The following is a 14231-nucleotide window of genomic DNA, read 5'->3' on the forward strand; positions in this document are numbered from 1 at the left end:
GAAGTGCTGTAAGATTTTCCAGGAAAACAAAACTGCACTGATTTTAGACTTGATAATAAAACACAGTGGATCAACACCAGCAGATGACATGTCTCTCCAAACCATCACTGATCATCAGTAAATTTTACATTTCATTTGTAAATCAAGGGATCAGAGTCTGGAGGAAGAGTGGAGAGACACTTTACACTTAAGTTATTAGTTTTTTGTTTTTTTTTACAGGAAAGTTAAGTCTGTAGCCTTATGTAATTTAGCATTTTAGCGATTTAAAAAAATTGCTAAAACACACTGAAATCTGTATCTAATATAACTTTAAATTCTTCTTCAGGGACACTATCTTCATTCACTATATATTTATGAATCTAAACCAACACTTTAGCCAAATCCAATTTAACAAAAAAATAAAATAAATAAAAATACAAATAAATATTTAGAATGTATTATTCAGGCTTGCAATATGAACATGACCTATACCACCAAAAGTATATATAACTATAAATTATAAATGTTAGTAAAGTAAACAAGTTAAAATTAATTTATGAGAAATAGAATGGTCAGAAGCCAGATTATAAAAAGTGATAACCTTTATTTACATGTTATAACATTATATAAACAGTTTAAGATGGCAGAAAATAAGATAACACAGGTAAAAAATAAATAAAAAAAAATACCAGTGAGAACTTGAGGTTTCATACAGATTCAAACACAGTATAAAAGCAGCAGAAAAATTAATCACACACACAAAAAAAAAAATTCACAGCTGCCCCCCTACCCAACCCCACCCCATATAACTCTTATAAACAGTGGCAGTCAGTGAATACAAGCCGGGCTCTGTGGCGCCGGGTTCAAGCAGAAAGATGCATGAACAAAATTCTTGGCTAGATGAAAGGCTCCACACTTAGCATAATGTTTTGGCTCAACAAATTGGGTGTATAAGATCTTGTTATGAGAGGAGATAATATATATTAAATTGGGTTGCAATGTGCTGCAGCATTACCTTAAATAAAAGTAAGGGAGATAATCCGGATGACTGTTTAAAGCAGTTCAGCCTCGGACACAAAGGTTATGAATATTGTATGGGGAGGAAAAAGAAACCTCCGTTTGAAGTGTTGAGAGGGTGCACACAAAGAGGAAGGAGGAGGGGGGGCTGTAATTATTGTAGAAATGCTTTCTGACAGATCATTATATTAAAGAAGTAGGAGGTTCCGTAAAAACACAGCCAACCTCTTCAACAGAATCAGTCTCCTCCTATCAGAACTGCACACACTCCACCGAAAGGGCAAGCTCCGTTTGACAAACAGCACAAATTGCAGGCAGGCGAGAAAAAAAAAAAATCCTCGTGTTCAAAGTTACACACTGTGACATTTAGTCTCTGCGCTCAGAAACAAGCAGAAATACAGATTCACTCATTTAATAGCTGTACAAAATGTTGGTGGACAATTTAGTAGAGCCATAGAATTGGGTGGACAGCTGGTCTAGGGAGTGCTGGCTTTGTGTTCCTCTATATGAGAATAAACATCTACCAAACCAATTTTACTAAGAAAAATACTAATGCATTTCAATTAAAAAAATATTTAAATTCACTAATTCAGTTCAAAATGTGAAACTCCTATATTATATAGCTGTAGCACACACAAAGTGATCTATTTTAAGCATGTATTTTTTACTTTTATTATTGACAATCATGTCTTAGAAAATTAGAATATTATATAAGACCAACTGGTATATTTGGCATTGTGGGCAGTGTGCCAAGTCCTGCTGGAAAATGAAATCCGCATCCCCATAAAAGCTGTCAGCAGAGGGAGTCTGGAGTAAGAGTGGAGAGGCACACAGTCCAAGCTGCTTCAGAGACATGTCATCTGCTGGCGTTGGTCCACTGTGTTATATCAAGTCCAAAGTCAGTGCAGTGTTTTTACATTTCCCTCTGCTGACAACATTTATGGAGACGCAGATTTCATTTTCTAGCAGGATTTGGCACACTGCCTTACACTGCTTAGTACCAAGTACCAACTGGGCTTATATATATATAATATTTAATATGATTTTCTGAGACATTTAAATTTGGGTTTTTATGGACTGTAAGCCATAATCATCAACAATTAAACAATATAATGAAATAAATGCTTAAAATAGATCACACTTTGTGCAATAGATAATCTATATAATATAGGGTCAATTTTCAATCATATTCTTATTTTTTAAGATGCACCTATATGTTTGTATGTTTCATTACTGATCCAAAAATGCAAAAATGGTTCTTCTACTATAGAAATAGAATCACTCAAACAAGCCATTTTAGCGCCTTTATTATTAGTTCATTAATATTATGAGTTTGGGTTGGGTTGGGACTGCAATTACTACATAAAATGAGATAATTAGAACTAATACACACTAATACTGACTGAATAAGGGATGAGGGGGATTAATTATTTGCAATCACACAACCATTTCTATCCAGCCCAATCATCAGAGACCTGAGCCGCCCCTCCACCACATCCAGCCCTGGGGGCGAGTGATCGGCTTCAGTGACCACAGATAGGGAGCACGGCGCGCTGTGGGATCAAGCTGGAGATAAGAAGATGAGAGTGAACATGACAGAGCTGAACGCCCAGCTCCGACGAGCCTCGGATCTATCTTTTATATTGTGCCACTGACCCCCATGTAGGAGTAGGGGGAATAGGGTGGGATCAAACTCCCCGGCCAATGCATATTCCCCACGGCTCCTCAAAAAGAGGGTTAACTATATTTAACAATATGCACTCTAACCGCCCCCTCTTAATTAAAATGAGAATCACATCTGTGGCTGGAATCCGCACCTCATTACTCTGGTATCTCATTAGAGGCCTGCCCCTTGGGAGGGACTGAATCAGTCTTAAAACACACTTTTACCTTCGTCTCTCTCTCTCTCTCTCTCGCTGCATTTCTCTCCCTCTCTCTCTCTCTCTCTCTCTCTCTTTTGTGCATGCCTTCTTCTCTCTCTCATCTTTTCCTTCCTCCTCATCCCGCCTATATAAAGTTCGCATCTGAAGCGGGAAGGCTGCAGCTCACCGAAATGTTTCCAAAGCCAATTAAGAATCGGGGAAACAACACAATGAGGCTCCAAGGCAGCATGCATATCTATGGCAAATAATAATAATAATAATAATAATTTTAAAAAAAAGATAGCGTATCATAGCAGCACAAGATCAATCCCTGGGATGACAGAAAATGAGCATCAGATAGGAATAGCAGAAAGTAGAGATCTGTGGATGGAAGAGAGCGCTCACCTCACTTTTGTTTGCACACCAGAGCTGACCTTCTCTACACTCTACAGGAACAGGAAAGAAAAATCTAATAATATATAGAAACAGTTAAGAGGTCAGATTTTTTTTAGTACAAAAGCAAAAAAATATATAATAATACATAAAAAAACTATATGTGCAAAAAAATTGGAACACATTGGAGCTTAAAAGGTAAAAAAGAAAAGAAAGAAAGAAAAATATATTCTTTTCAATAGTGAGGTTTAGACCTGGCTTCAGAGAGTCCTATTCTTTTGGCAGTACTTATCTACAGTGATAAGACAAGCTGTGTGTGCATTTGCACATCTGCAGTACCAGTCAAAAGTTAGACAATTAATTAATTATTTTTTTCCCCCTACATTGTAAATTAATACTAAAATCATTCAGACTGTGAAGGAACACATGAGGAATCATGTTGTAACTTAAAATTGATAAACAAACCAAAATATTATCTGGGCTGATGTTATCTTACGGTTTCTGAGGCTGGTAACTCTGATGAACTTACCCTGTTCAACAGAGGTAACTCTTGCTCTTCCTTTCCTGGGGCAGTCCTGATGAGAGCCAGTTTCATAATCGTGTTTTTGATGGTCTTTACGAAAGTTTTGGATTGACTGATTTTTCTTTACTTAGTTGAGTAGTTGTTGCTTCTCATAATCTGGATTAGAACATTACTCACACAGAGCTGTTCACTGTATACCTGTAACTCTACCTCTTCACAACTTTACAACTGATTCTCTCAAACACAATAAGAGACAAGAAATTCAAGTAATTAACTCTTGACGAGTTCAGCACAGCTGTTAACTAAAATATAAATCATATTCTGGTTTGTTTAAGACTTTTTTGTGTACTTAATAATTCCATAGATTTCTCTTCATAGTTTGAATGTGTTTAGTATTAATCTACAATGGAGAAATAAAAATAATGAAAAACATTGAATTTAAGGAGTGTCCAATATTTTGACTGGTACAGTATGTCACTACTGGGCGCATCTTTTTTGACGGTTCCCGTCACACCAAACCTGTTTGGTTTGGATCTTTAAACTTTTTACGTTGGTTTGAACCAAAACAGAAGGTGTGAAAGGAGCTGGGAACCTTGGTAACAATTAACTAAAACTGAATAGTGTGTGGTCTGGTTCAATTTTTTTTTTTTTTTAGGTGGTTTGGACCAATTACAGGAAGTGGAGGCAGGCTATACTCGCCCATTGAACGCCAGCATTATAACACTGATTACACTGAGGATTCCTGTATCTACTGTAACTGTAGATTAACCCATATTTTATTTATGTACAGGGTTCATACACATTTTAACCAATAAAATTCCATAATTTTTTAATGGATTTCCAATCCTTCAAGGCAAATTTTCATGACCATATGATTTTTAAAACATTAGTAATTAAAACTGGTTATAGTAGGTCTAAAATGAATCGGATAAAATGTTGACTTACCATCTTTAATAATAAAACGTGTGTCAGACACTGAGCTTATGTATTTGTTAGATCAAAATAGATTTTCTCCATCGATAAACTGAAACACAAATATTTGTGGAGCAAATTTCCATGACTGTTCCAAAACCTTCTGAGAAAACTTATTCAAGCCTGGAAATGGCTTTTGCTTTTTTTTTTTTTTTTTTTTTTTATTCCATTATTTTTCCAGGTTTTTAATGATTGTACGAACCCTGCATGTAGCAAACAGAATGTAACAAGCAAATAAACCTTGGTTTGTGATGCTTTGGTCCGGACTAATGCCCTTTATATAACTAGAAGTGGGTGTCCACAAACATTTGGACACATAGTGTATACAGTTTATTTTGCATTGCATTAGAAACAGCATGTGAATTAGCAGCCTTGAGTCGTGTGACCTCGTTCCTCGAAAAGGCCAGCCTGTCAGAGCAGCGGCGAGTCGCAGAACGTACACGGCCCCTGCAGGATCTTCTTAACCCAGTCTGGATCTATAAGGAGAGCACAGGGAGTGGAAACCTAAGTGAGGCATTTGGCATGACGTAAGAACCATCCGCAGCGCATACAACACCGCAATCAAATTGCTGTGTTCTGTGATTGAGTTTCACTGCTAGGGCTCACCTTGTCACCCGCCCGTCCTGTCACAATGCACGCCCGGAGTTGGGGTTTCGTTAGTTAATGCATGTTTAATGAGTGCTGATGCCAGCGTGTGCGTGTGTGTGTGTTGTGTGTGTGTTCATGTGCTCCTGCTATCATGTAATATTAGGCGTGGGGTAAATGTGTTGGCGTGAGCTTTTAGAGGAGGGGTCAATGTGCTGGTGTCAGATTTTAGTGGTAGAGTGATTGTATTGGGAGTTGCTGAGGGAGATTCAATGTACACTAGGGCTCCAACGTTTAGACGATATAAATGAAAATGTTAAATACCTTAATTCGTCAAAAAATACGAATTTCTCATTGTCGACTAATCATCGTTAATATGTAACTATACCATATAAAACAAAGTGCTGGGGACAGAAACAGTTAAAATTAACCTGGTCTGGGTCTCAAAAAGTGCTCAAACACAACAGATTACATATTTACTTACTGAATATCAGTATTTTCCACATTTAACCAACATCTGGACATTTAAATGGCTTTTAAATCTCATGTTCCGCTGTTTCTATCCTATTTATAGATGGAGGACGTGGCAGAAGTAATCGTTGACTAATAAAAAAAAAAAGAAAAAATATTTTTCAGATAAGTCGATTACCAAAATAATCATTACTTGCAGCCCTAATGTACACCATATGTCCAAAACATTTGAAGACAACTTCTTAAATAAAGATTAAATAAAGATTATCAAAAGGAACGGTTTGATTTTCATTCAGATACTTTCAGAGACTGGTACTGAGGTACTGATGTAAAATATATAAATTAAGCTTAAATCACTGAAGATAACATATACTGCATAACACAATATGGACAAAAGTTTTGGGACACCGCTATTTTTTTGTTTCTTCTAAAATCAAAAGGTAACAAAATAGTTAATACTATTTTAGTACTAGTTTAGTTTATATAAACTGGAGTAACTGTATCTACTGTACAGGGAAGACTTCCTACTAGACTTCCAACTTGGAACACTGCTGTGAGGATTTGATTTCAGTCAGTGATAAGAGCATTAGTAAGATCAACTAAAGCTGCACAATCTAACCTTTTACATCTTTATCACAAAGTCCACATGCACAACAGTCCCTGAGACAGACAGAGAGAGACAGACACACACAGAGAGAGAGAGAGAGAGAGAGAGAGAGAGAGAGAGAGAGAGAGAGAGAGAGAGAGAGAGAGAGAGAGAGAGAGAGAGGCATAGACAGACACAAAGAGACACAGGCACACAGAGAGACACAGAGGCACACTGAGAGACAGAAGGAGACACAAAAGAAACACACAGACAGAGAGAGAAATGCAATACCAGTTTTTTAATGTTGTGCAACTCTGTCCACAAAGGACAGATGCAAAGGATTGAGCACCATTACTCCAGAGAACACAGTTCCTCTGCTCTACAGCTCAATACTGAGGTCCTTTACCCCTCTATTACCCCATGCATGGCATTAGGTGGTACTACTAAAGAAATGGGAACTACTTAATGTAGCCAAATTCATTCATTAAAATGAGTATTCACAACAATTTAATATATAGTGTATCTGCTATGATTGGGAGCATAGGTGTCTGAATTATCTTTGTGTTTTTTGATAAGCATCGCCCGATTGAGTGTGTGTACCTTATGGTGTGTTTTATTTATGGGGCATGGCTGTGCTGGCCTGTGTATGTGGGGGTATTATTATAGGTTGTGGTGGGAAAGACCACCAAGTAGGAATTATATAGAACAGTAGGGCTTACCCTCAGGCCGTGGCTCTGAAGCTACGCTGTCCTGCAGCAGACAGCGACGATACGACACGCCCTGACACACCTGAAATGACCGCGCACACCTGAGAGAGAGAGAGAGAGAGAGAGAGAGAGAGAGAGAGAAGATAAACAGAAAAGGAGATTAAATATAGGAGAGAAACAAACAGAAGAATTTTTTTTTTTTAATCCAGCACTGGATTAAACTGGCTGGACCAACAGCAGTCAGCACTTTTCTGTTTTATCCACTAGGGGCACTAAACTCCATTTAAAACCTTCAGGGCTGCCAGTGTAATAGTATGCCCTGTAAATTATGCACTGATCTATGGGGCATCAGAGAAGATACATGTAATTATTTGATATCATATTATTAAAATGTGTTATAATTCATATCAATTATAAAACATACACCCTATTGAAAACACTGTGTTTCAAAGCACAGTGTTCTGTGTTAAAGCAGCATCACACTGCACAGATATATGCGCTGGAACACAGAATCTTCTCACTATATTGACTTCCTTGCTCCTGTGCATGACAGCTCTGACCAATCAGAGGAGACGATGTGCTCACGTGGTTTATTGCTGCATATTTTAGTGCATTTAAGTTTGTGCCTGTGTGAAACCAAACCAAACAAAGGGAGAAGCACCCCAAGCAAACAAACTCAGTTTGTCCGGTAAGCATATTAATATTTGCACAGGAAAAGTGCATTTCATGTATTTTCAATCTTGGGTTTACTCTGGTTGTCTTTCGGGTTTCATACTACATTTTTTGCTTTAAGATCTGAAACAAATGTAACAAATATCCACAAATCCAATAAATAAAGAGTGGAAAAATATATATTTCCACAGCACTGTATCACACAGCAGAAATGGAATTACATTTTGCGGCAGTATAATCAGATTGTGTGCGTCAGACATCCCCAGTGGGTTATACAGTATGAATGGAACAGGGTGAGACTATGCAGAAAAACAGAATATTACAGCACATAATAATAATAATAATAATAATAATAATAATAATCATGTGCTACCTGAGCCAGATGTGTCCGTTACTGCATGCAGCCTGCTTGCGGTCAGTAAAGGGCAAAATCTCTTTACACAGGTTGCAGTGCTCTGGAAACGTCTGCTTGTTCATCTTGTTCATTATGTGACCAATCAGAACCTGGGGAGAGAAGGAGGATATGAAGGAGTGGGCATAAACCATGCACTGTTTACCAGCCACTGAAGGCCATTTCCAAGCAGCCTAGATATCTAATCTGTTTTCTATTTATTTCCACTTCCATCACTGTAGATATGCTGGGATCAGGCGTGCGAGCTGCATCCTCCATTAGCACACATTTTTCTGTTGTGCTTTTCTTATTTCCCCAGAGCTTCTTTGCATTAGATTATTACTTTTTTTTTGTTGAGCAAACACAGCTGAAACGCATCACCATCTTTAAATAAAGTGCACGTATTACTGTTTACAGTCTACCTGCCCTTTTTCTTTATAACTGCAAAGCTTTATAGTACAAATCTAATGCCGCAGCTATATTTGAGATTAACCTTTATACTAATATGAGGAAGGATTAGGATTCCTATAATAACAGAACTCATAAAATATAAAAGTTAATGACATAAGTGCGTGCATTACGTGTTTTAACCTAGGCTGCCTCCACCCTGTGACATTTCTGTTGTGAGAGAAGTTTGAGATACATGGTAGTGTCAGAGTACAGTATCAGGCAAAAGTTTGGACACTTTATCATTCAATAATATTTCTGATTAGACTATGAAGGATTAAATTTGGAATTATGTAATTAAAATGAAATTATAAGGCCTTCACAATCATTCAACCCAAACTTAATTGAGATGAGGAATGAGTGCAGAATAAAAGAAAAGCAGTAAACAATGAGACAACTGCAGTCACAATCTGCCCCGCCCTTCGTTGTCTCTGCTGCTCCATGCTGTTTACATGCGCAGTATGTGCAGCGTTCACTGCTCACACCCGGGCTGCACATCCCACTGTGTTTAAAAGCACTTCAGCATTCTGTGTTAAAGCTGTATGCTTCTCCCACCCAGTACAGCTTTGACCAATCAGAGGAGACAATGTGCTTGCATGGTTTATTGGTGCACTTTTTTGCGCATTTAGGTTTATGCCTGTGTGAAACCAAACCAAACCTAAAAAGAAAACACTAAGTAAACAAACTCATCAACTGATCCGGATCATATAAACCAACTACAGGTGTGAAAACGCTCTTTTATGCTCAGCAAATTAAGTTCTAATTCAGAAATTCTAACAACCAAGCTGAGATTTTTACAATAACGAAAAAAAAAAAAAAAAGGTTCCTCTATCCAATCCCTTCTATCCGTTGTTCTTATCCTCCCTCAAACATACACCACTAAAATAAATATGACTACATTTTACATGTCTTACATTCATTCTTTTATTTACATTTAAATAACAAGTTATTTATTATATTACATTTATTATCGGATTAATAATCAAATTATTTAACAGATTATTTATTTATCTGACTGTAGGATACAGCATTCATTGTAGTGAATTGTAGGGAATTGGAGTCTCACCTTGGCAGCTCTATCTTCATTGGTCGGGTCGTTGGAGAGGAAGTCGCAGAGCCCTTTGGTGGGGATGCAGGTGTTCTCAGTGATGAGCGTGTGGAGATACACCTCTCCCAGCACCCTCTTCATGTGCTCACGCGTCAGGTGAGACTCCACCTCTTCAATCCACGCCGTAATCTCATTCACCTGCTCCTCACTAAACTCTCCTTTAGCCTTCTTCTCCCTGAGCTCCTCCAGGCCAGAGGTCTCGGCCACCTGACTGACCTCCCCCTGCTCGGCCTCCTCAGCAGGAGCTCCGCCCGCCTCCTCTTCACCCACAAACACCTTACTGTCCTGGTGCGAGGGTTTCCAGAGGGCCTCCGTTGGTGCCTTCTGCATGGACTGGTAGAGAATGCGGAGGAGGAAGAGCTTGAAGCGCCAAAGGTACGTGGAGCCCGTGGTGTGCACCTTATCGTCCAGCTCGTCCTGGAGAAACGGAGGGATGCACCTGTCCTTCAGCACCCGCCAGCGCACCAGGTCCAGCAGGTCCGTCTGCCGGTAGAGGTTCTGCAGCTGTGACTCCAGAAGCTCGGCCGCAGCTTCGTCCGGCGTCTTCAGTGTGACGAACTGCACCTGAATACAGGAGATGCAACAGGATACAACAGCAGACAATATATTATTCATTGATAAATACAGAACATTCTTGATTATAATGTAATAAAAATAGAAGAATTTTATGAAGAACTGGGGAAACCCTTCAAAAGCGCTGGATACAGAGATATATCAGTGGAGCACTAACGTTCAAAAACCTAGCTGCTTGTTAACTACCCCTAACTCCCCTTTAGGGTGTCATATGGCTTTATAAATAGGGAAGGTGGAGCAGAAATTAATTATTATTGTCCATCACTTAATTTCTCTGTAATGGGGAGCCGAAATTAGCTTTTATTTTTTTCTTCTTTCCACCGTTTTTTTCCAGTTATCTAAAAAAAACGGGAATATCATAGAAAAGTTACTTTAATTCAGTAATTCAGTTCAAAATGTGAACCTCAAATATTGTATAGATGTATTACACATAGAGTGATCTATTTTAAGAGTTTATTTCATTTTATTGTTGATTATGGCTCACAGCCAATGAAAACCTTAGAAAATTAGAACATCATAAAAGACCAATTGGTACTTTTGGTAGTGTGCCAAGTCCTATTGGAAAATGAAATCTTTATCTCTATAAAAGTTGCCAGCAGAGGGAAGCATGAAGTGCTGTAAGATTTTCCAGGAAACACTGAACTGACTTTAGACTTGATAATAAAACACAGTGGATCAACACCAGCAGATGACATATCTCTCCAAACCATCTGCGAATGATACCTCTGATGTCTTGTCAAGAAACAGCTCAATTTACGTGGAGTTCATCTTCATTTAGGTTTACTTTGGGGCTGAATATAAATAAACTTTAATTAAATACTATTATAGATAGATTACATACTGCTTTTGGATAACTTTATGCCACTCCTGGTGCAAAAATCCAAGCAGTTCAGCTTGGTTTGATATATATATATATCTCTCAGAGATTACATACCGATGCATTCTTACCTGATAGCTGCGGTTCACTGGATGAAAGCCATTGATCAAGCCCTCAGTAGAGACCAGTGCAAGGTACGCTCCATTAGGGCTGACGGAGATGCCATGGATCCTCTGGCCGGCCACCCCTTCAGGCAGGGCTATCTCCTCCTGCTTAAACACAACAGCCATGTCTGTGAAGACCGGGGTGAGCTTCTTCACCGCACCGTCCATGGAGCAGGTGAAGATGGAGCCCCCGTTCCGACTGGTGCTTATGGACATGATGGGCATGGAGTGGAGGCCGGTGACGTGCGAGTTGTGAACGTTCAGACCAGCTTTGGAGATGAGCAGGAGGCACCAGAACACATAAGAGCCTCGTGCTGCCACCACCAAGCTACAGTTACACTTCTGGTGTGGGTGGAAGAGCGAAACACACTTGATGTTGTGCACTGGGATCTGGTCCGTCTCCTGCCACAGCACCACCGGCTGCCTGAGGGTGAAGTAACCTTTCACTGCTTTCAGATTTACAGGAAGGATCTTCACCGGGCCTACCGAGCTGCCCACGATCAGGCCGCTCATCTTGCGGCCTCCGTGCTCATACTCCCACCAAGCCAAAACGCTAGGTGACGAAACACCCGATTTAATAGTGTTGCAGGAGACCACTGAGCCCTTCCCCTGCATGGGAAGACGGAACTGCCACACCACCAGATCCCCGTTCTCCATCAGCACTGCCAGCAGAACTGTGCCGATGTCTTTATAAGCATTATTGCTCTGGACCTGCTGAGTGTTGCACAAACTGGACCACTCCATTCGTACGGGCATCTGCATGCGGTACCTTCTCTGCAGCTCATCGGGGTCGTCCAAGGAGGGCTGAGGAACATCGCTGTTCTCCACTGAGTAGTTCCTGGCCTTCAGCATCTCCCCATACAGTTCAGTAAGATCCAGCAGTTGTGTCCACTGCAGACGTTTGTGGCTGCTGTGAATGGTGAGGCGACAGTCCAGCGTCAGGCAGGCCAGGAGGCAGCGACCGTTCAGGTCGCAGCCGAGCGGTGACCAGCTGGTGTACTTCACGCCCTGCAGAGCCCCACTTTGGGGGTTTATTATTCTGTCCACCAAAAAAGGCTGTCTTATAGTTGGATCACTACACTTTTCCAACTTCTCTTTTACTTTCTTCACTTTGTCCTCTGGACCCACCTGTTAAAACAAAGGGCAGATGATAATGAAAAGGTCAGAAGAAGACTCCCAAGAGGTTTTAAGATCTAGTCTAGGGGCTGCGACTAATGATTAATTTGGTAGTCGTCTAATCTGGCAATTATTTTTTCAATTAGTCGAATAGTCAACAATAATTGTGCCATGTACTACAACTCTGCTTGACGTGGTTATGGCTCCTGCTTCTAGTTTTCTCTATCGCTTCAAAGCAATTAAAACTGCTGAACAAAGTATTTTAATATATTTTTATATGTATTTAGCAAGTGTTGATTTTAGGTACTACATATATTTAATTCTTTAATAAAAAATAAATAAATTGGGCTGCAACTAACAGTTATTTGTTTTGTATATGTTGATTAATTTCGTGATATTTTTATTATTATTAATATTATTCAATTAGGTTAATCTAACTGTTTACTGGTTGAAGTAAAGTGATAGAGGAATGGCAGAGATAGATGCTGACTAATCAATCAATCAGATGCTAATCGATTATCAAAATAATCATTTGTTGCAGCTCTAGTGCAAACTTGTGCAGATGAGGTAAATCCTGCATTGAAACAAGAGCTCGACTACATTAGGCAGGGACTGAGGGGACGGCAGAAAAAGTCACTGACTAATCGACTAATCTGAAAAAAAAAAAAAAGATCAGATCAAACCGATTAAAATGAGATGAGGGGAACTGTGCTTTGGAACTGGAGCCATACTAACAGTAAACAGTGATAGGGGAATGGCAGAAATAGTAGTTCGGTAACTAATCGGTTAATCGAATAAATCACCCGCAGATTAACGTAAATCGACTAGCAAAACAATCACTATTTGCAACTCTGATGGAGATTGAACCAGTGTCTTTGGGATGAGTTGGAGCTGCATCAGAAAGAAAAGTTCAGCATCAGTATCTGGCGACAGGAGACTGAATACAATCAAATGTTCACAGCAATGTAAACTACAATATTTATCTGGTGCACAGCAGAGTTGGAAGGTCAGAAGCTGTGTTGCATCGTTGGGTGAGGGTCTATAAGCCCCCCCGGTCTGTTTCAGCAGGCGGTTAGTTAGTGCGGACCCGGGGGTACCGGGGTTACCGAGGTTACCTGCAGCTCGCAGGGCGGCTGGTGCAGCGGGATGTGGGTCCGGTGCAGCACCAGGTCCGGTACGGAGCTCCGCAGGTCCGGCACCAGATCCATCACGGACACGCTGCCGGTGGTGGACACAGAGAGCCGGTGGTCGTCCGACCAGGTCAGCGGCTCCAGTCCGCTCACCGGATTCAGCAGCTTCAGCGCCGGCTCCCTCCGGACCACCGGGCCGAGCTGAGCCCAGGAGTCCCGCTCCCGGCCCGGTTCTGCTTCGTGGCCCGGTTCTCCTTCGCGGCTCGGTTCTGCTGAGGCCATCTTCACACAGGAAAACAAACCCCCGCTCCCGGAAGTGGCGGCAGCGGAGGAGGCGGGGCTTAGAGAGCGCGCCTCCGAAATCAGACTGGGTTGCCAGATTGGTAATAAATATTCTTTCAAAAGGAAAAAGGCAAGCTGGGTAAAAGCAGAATGGGTTGCCAGATATAAAGGGAATACTCGCATAAAAAAAGAAATGGGAAGATAAGGAAGCCCATTTCTTCCACCTAAAAAAATCTAATAATAACAAAATATATCATGTAAATTTCATCATTCTGAGATTTATTTATTTATTTTAATATGCTTTGAGATACTGTCTGATTAGAAAATTATGACAGTTTCTCAAAATTATGAGATTAATAAGATCTCAAAGCATCTCAAAATAATGATAGTATCTTAAAATGGTGAAATAACATCACAGAACATTTTAAAATGATGA

The 14231-nt window shown here is 40.1% G+C and overlaps 1 protein-coding gene across 1 annotated transcript; it reads right to left on the reverse strand.

The window, feature by feature from the left end:
* Positions 1–559: 559 nt before the first annotated feature.
* gtf3c4 (general transcription factor IIIC, polypeptide 4) lies at positions 560–13846 on the reverse strand. The gene is made up of 6 exons (XM_007253964.4): positions 13499–13846; positions 11235–12395; positions 9672–10277; positions 8141–8271; positions 7108–7196; positions 560–5222 (listed from the first exon to the last, which is right to left on the reverse strand). The coding sequence occupies exons 1-6, from the start codon at positions 13793–13795 to the stop codon at positions 5158–5160; spliced, it is 2349 nt and encodes a 782-aa protein (XP_007254026.2). The 5' UTR covers positions 13796–13846; the 3' UTR covers positions 560–5157.
* Positions 13847–14231: the final 385 nt, after the last annotated feature.

Source organism: Astyanax mexicanus, chromosome 17 (assembly GCF_023375975.1).
Source record: "Astyanax mexicanus isolate ESR-SI-001 chromosome 17, AstMex3_surface, whole genome shotgun sequence".
NCBI classification, from domain to species: Eukaryota; Metazoa; Chordata; class Actinopteri; order Characiformes; family Acestrorhamphidae; genus Astyanax; species Astyanax mexicanus.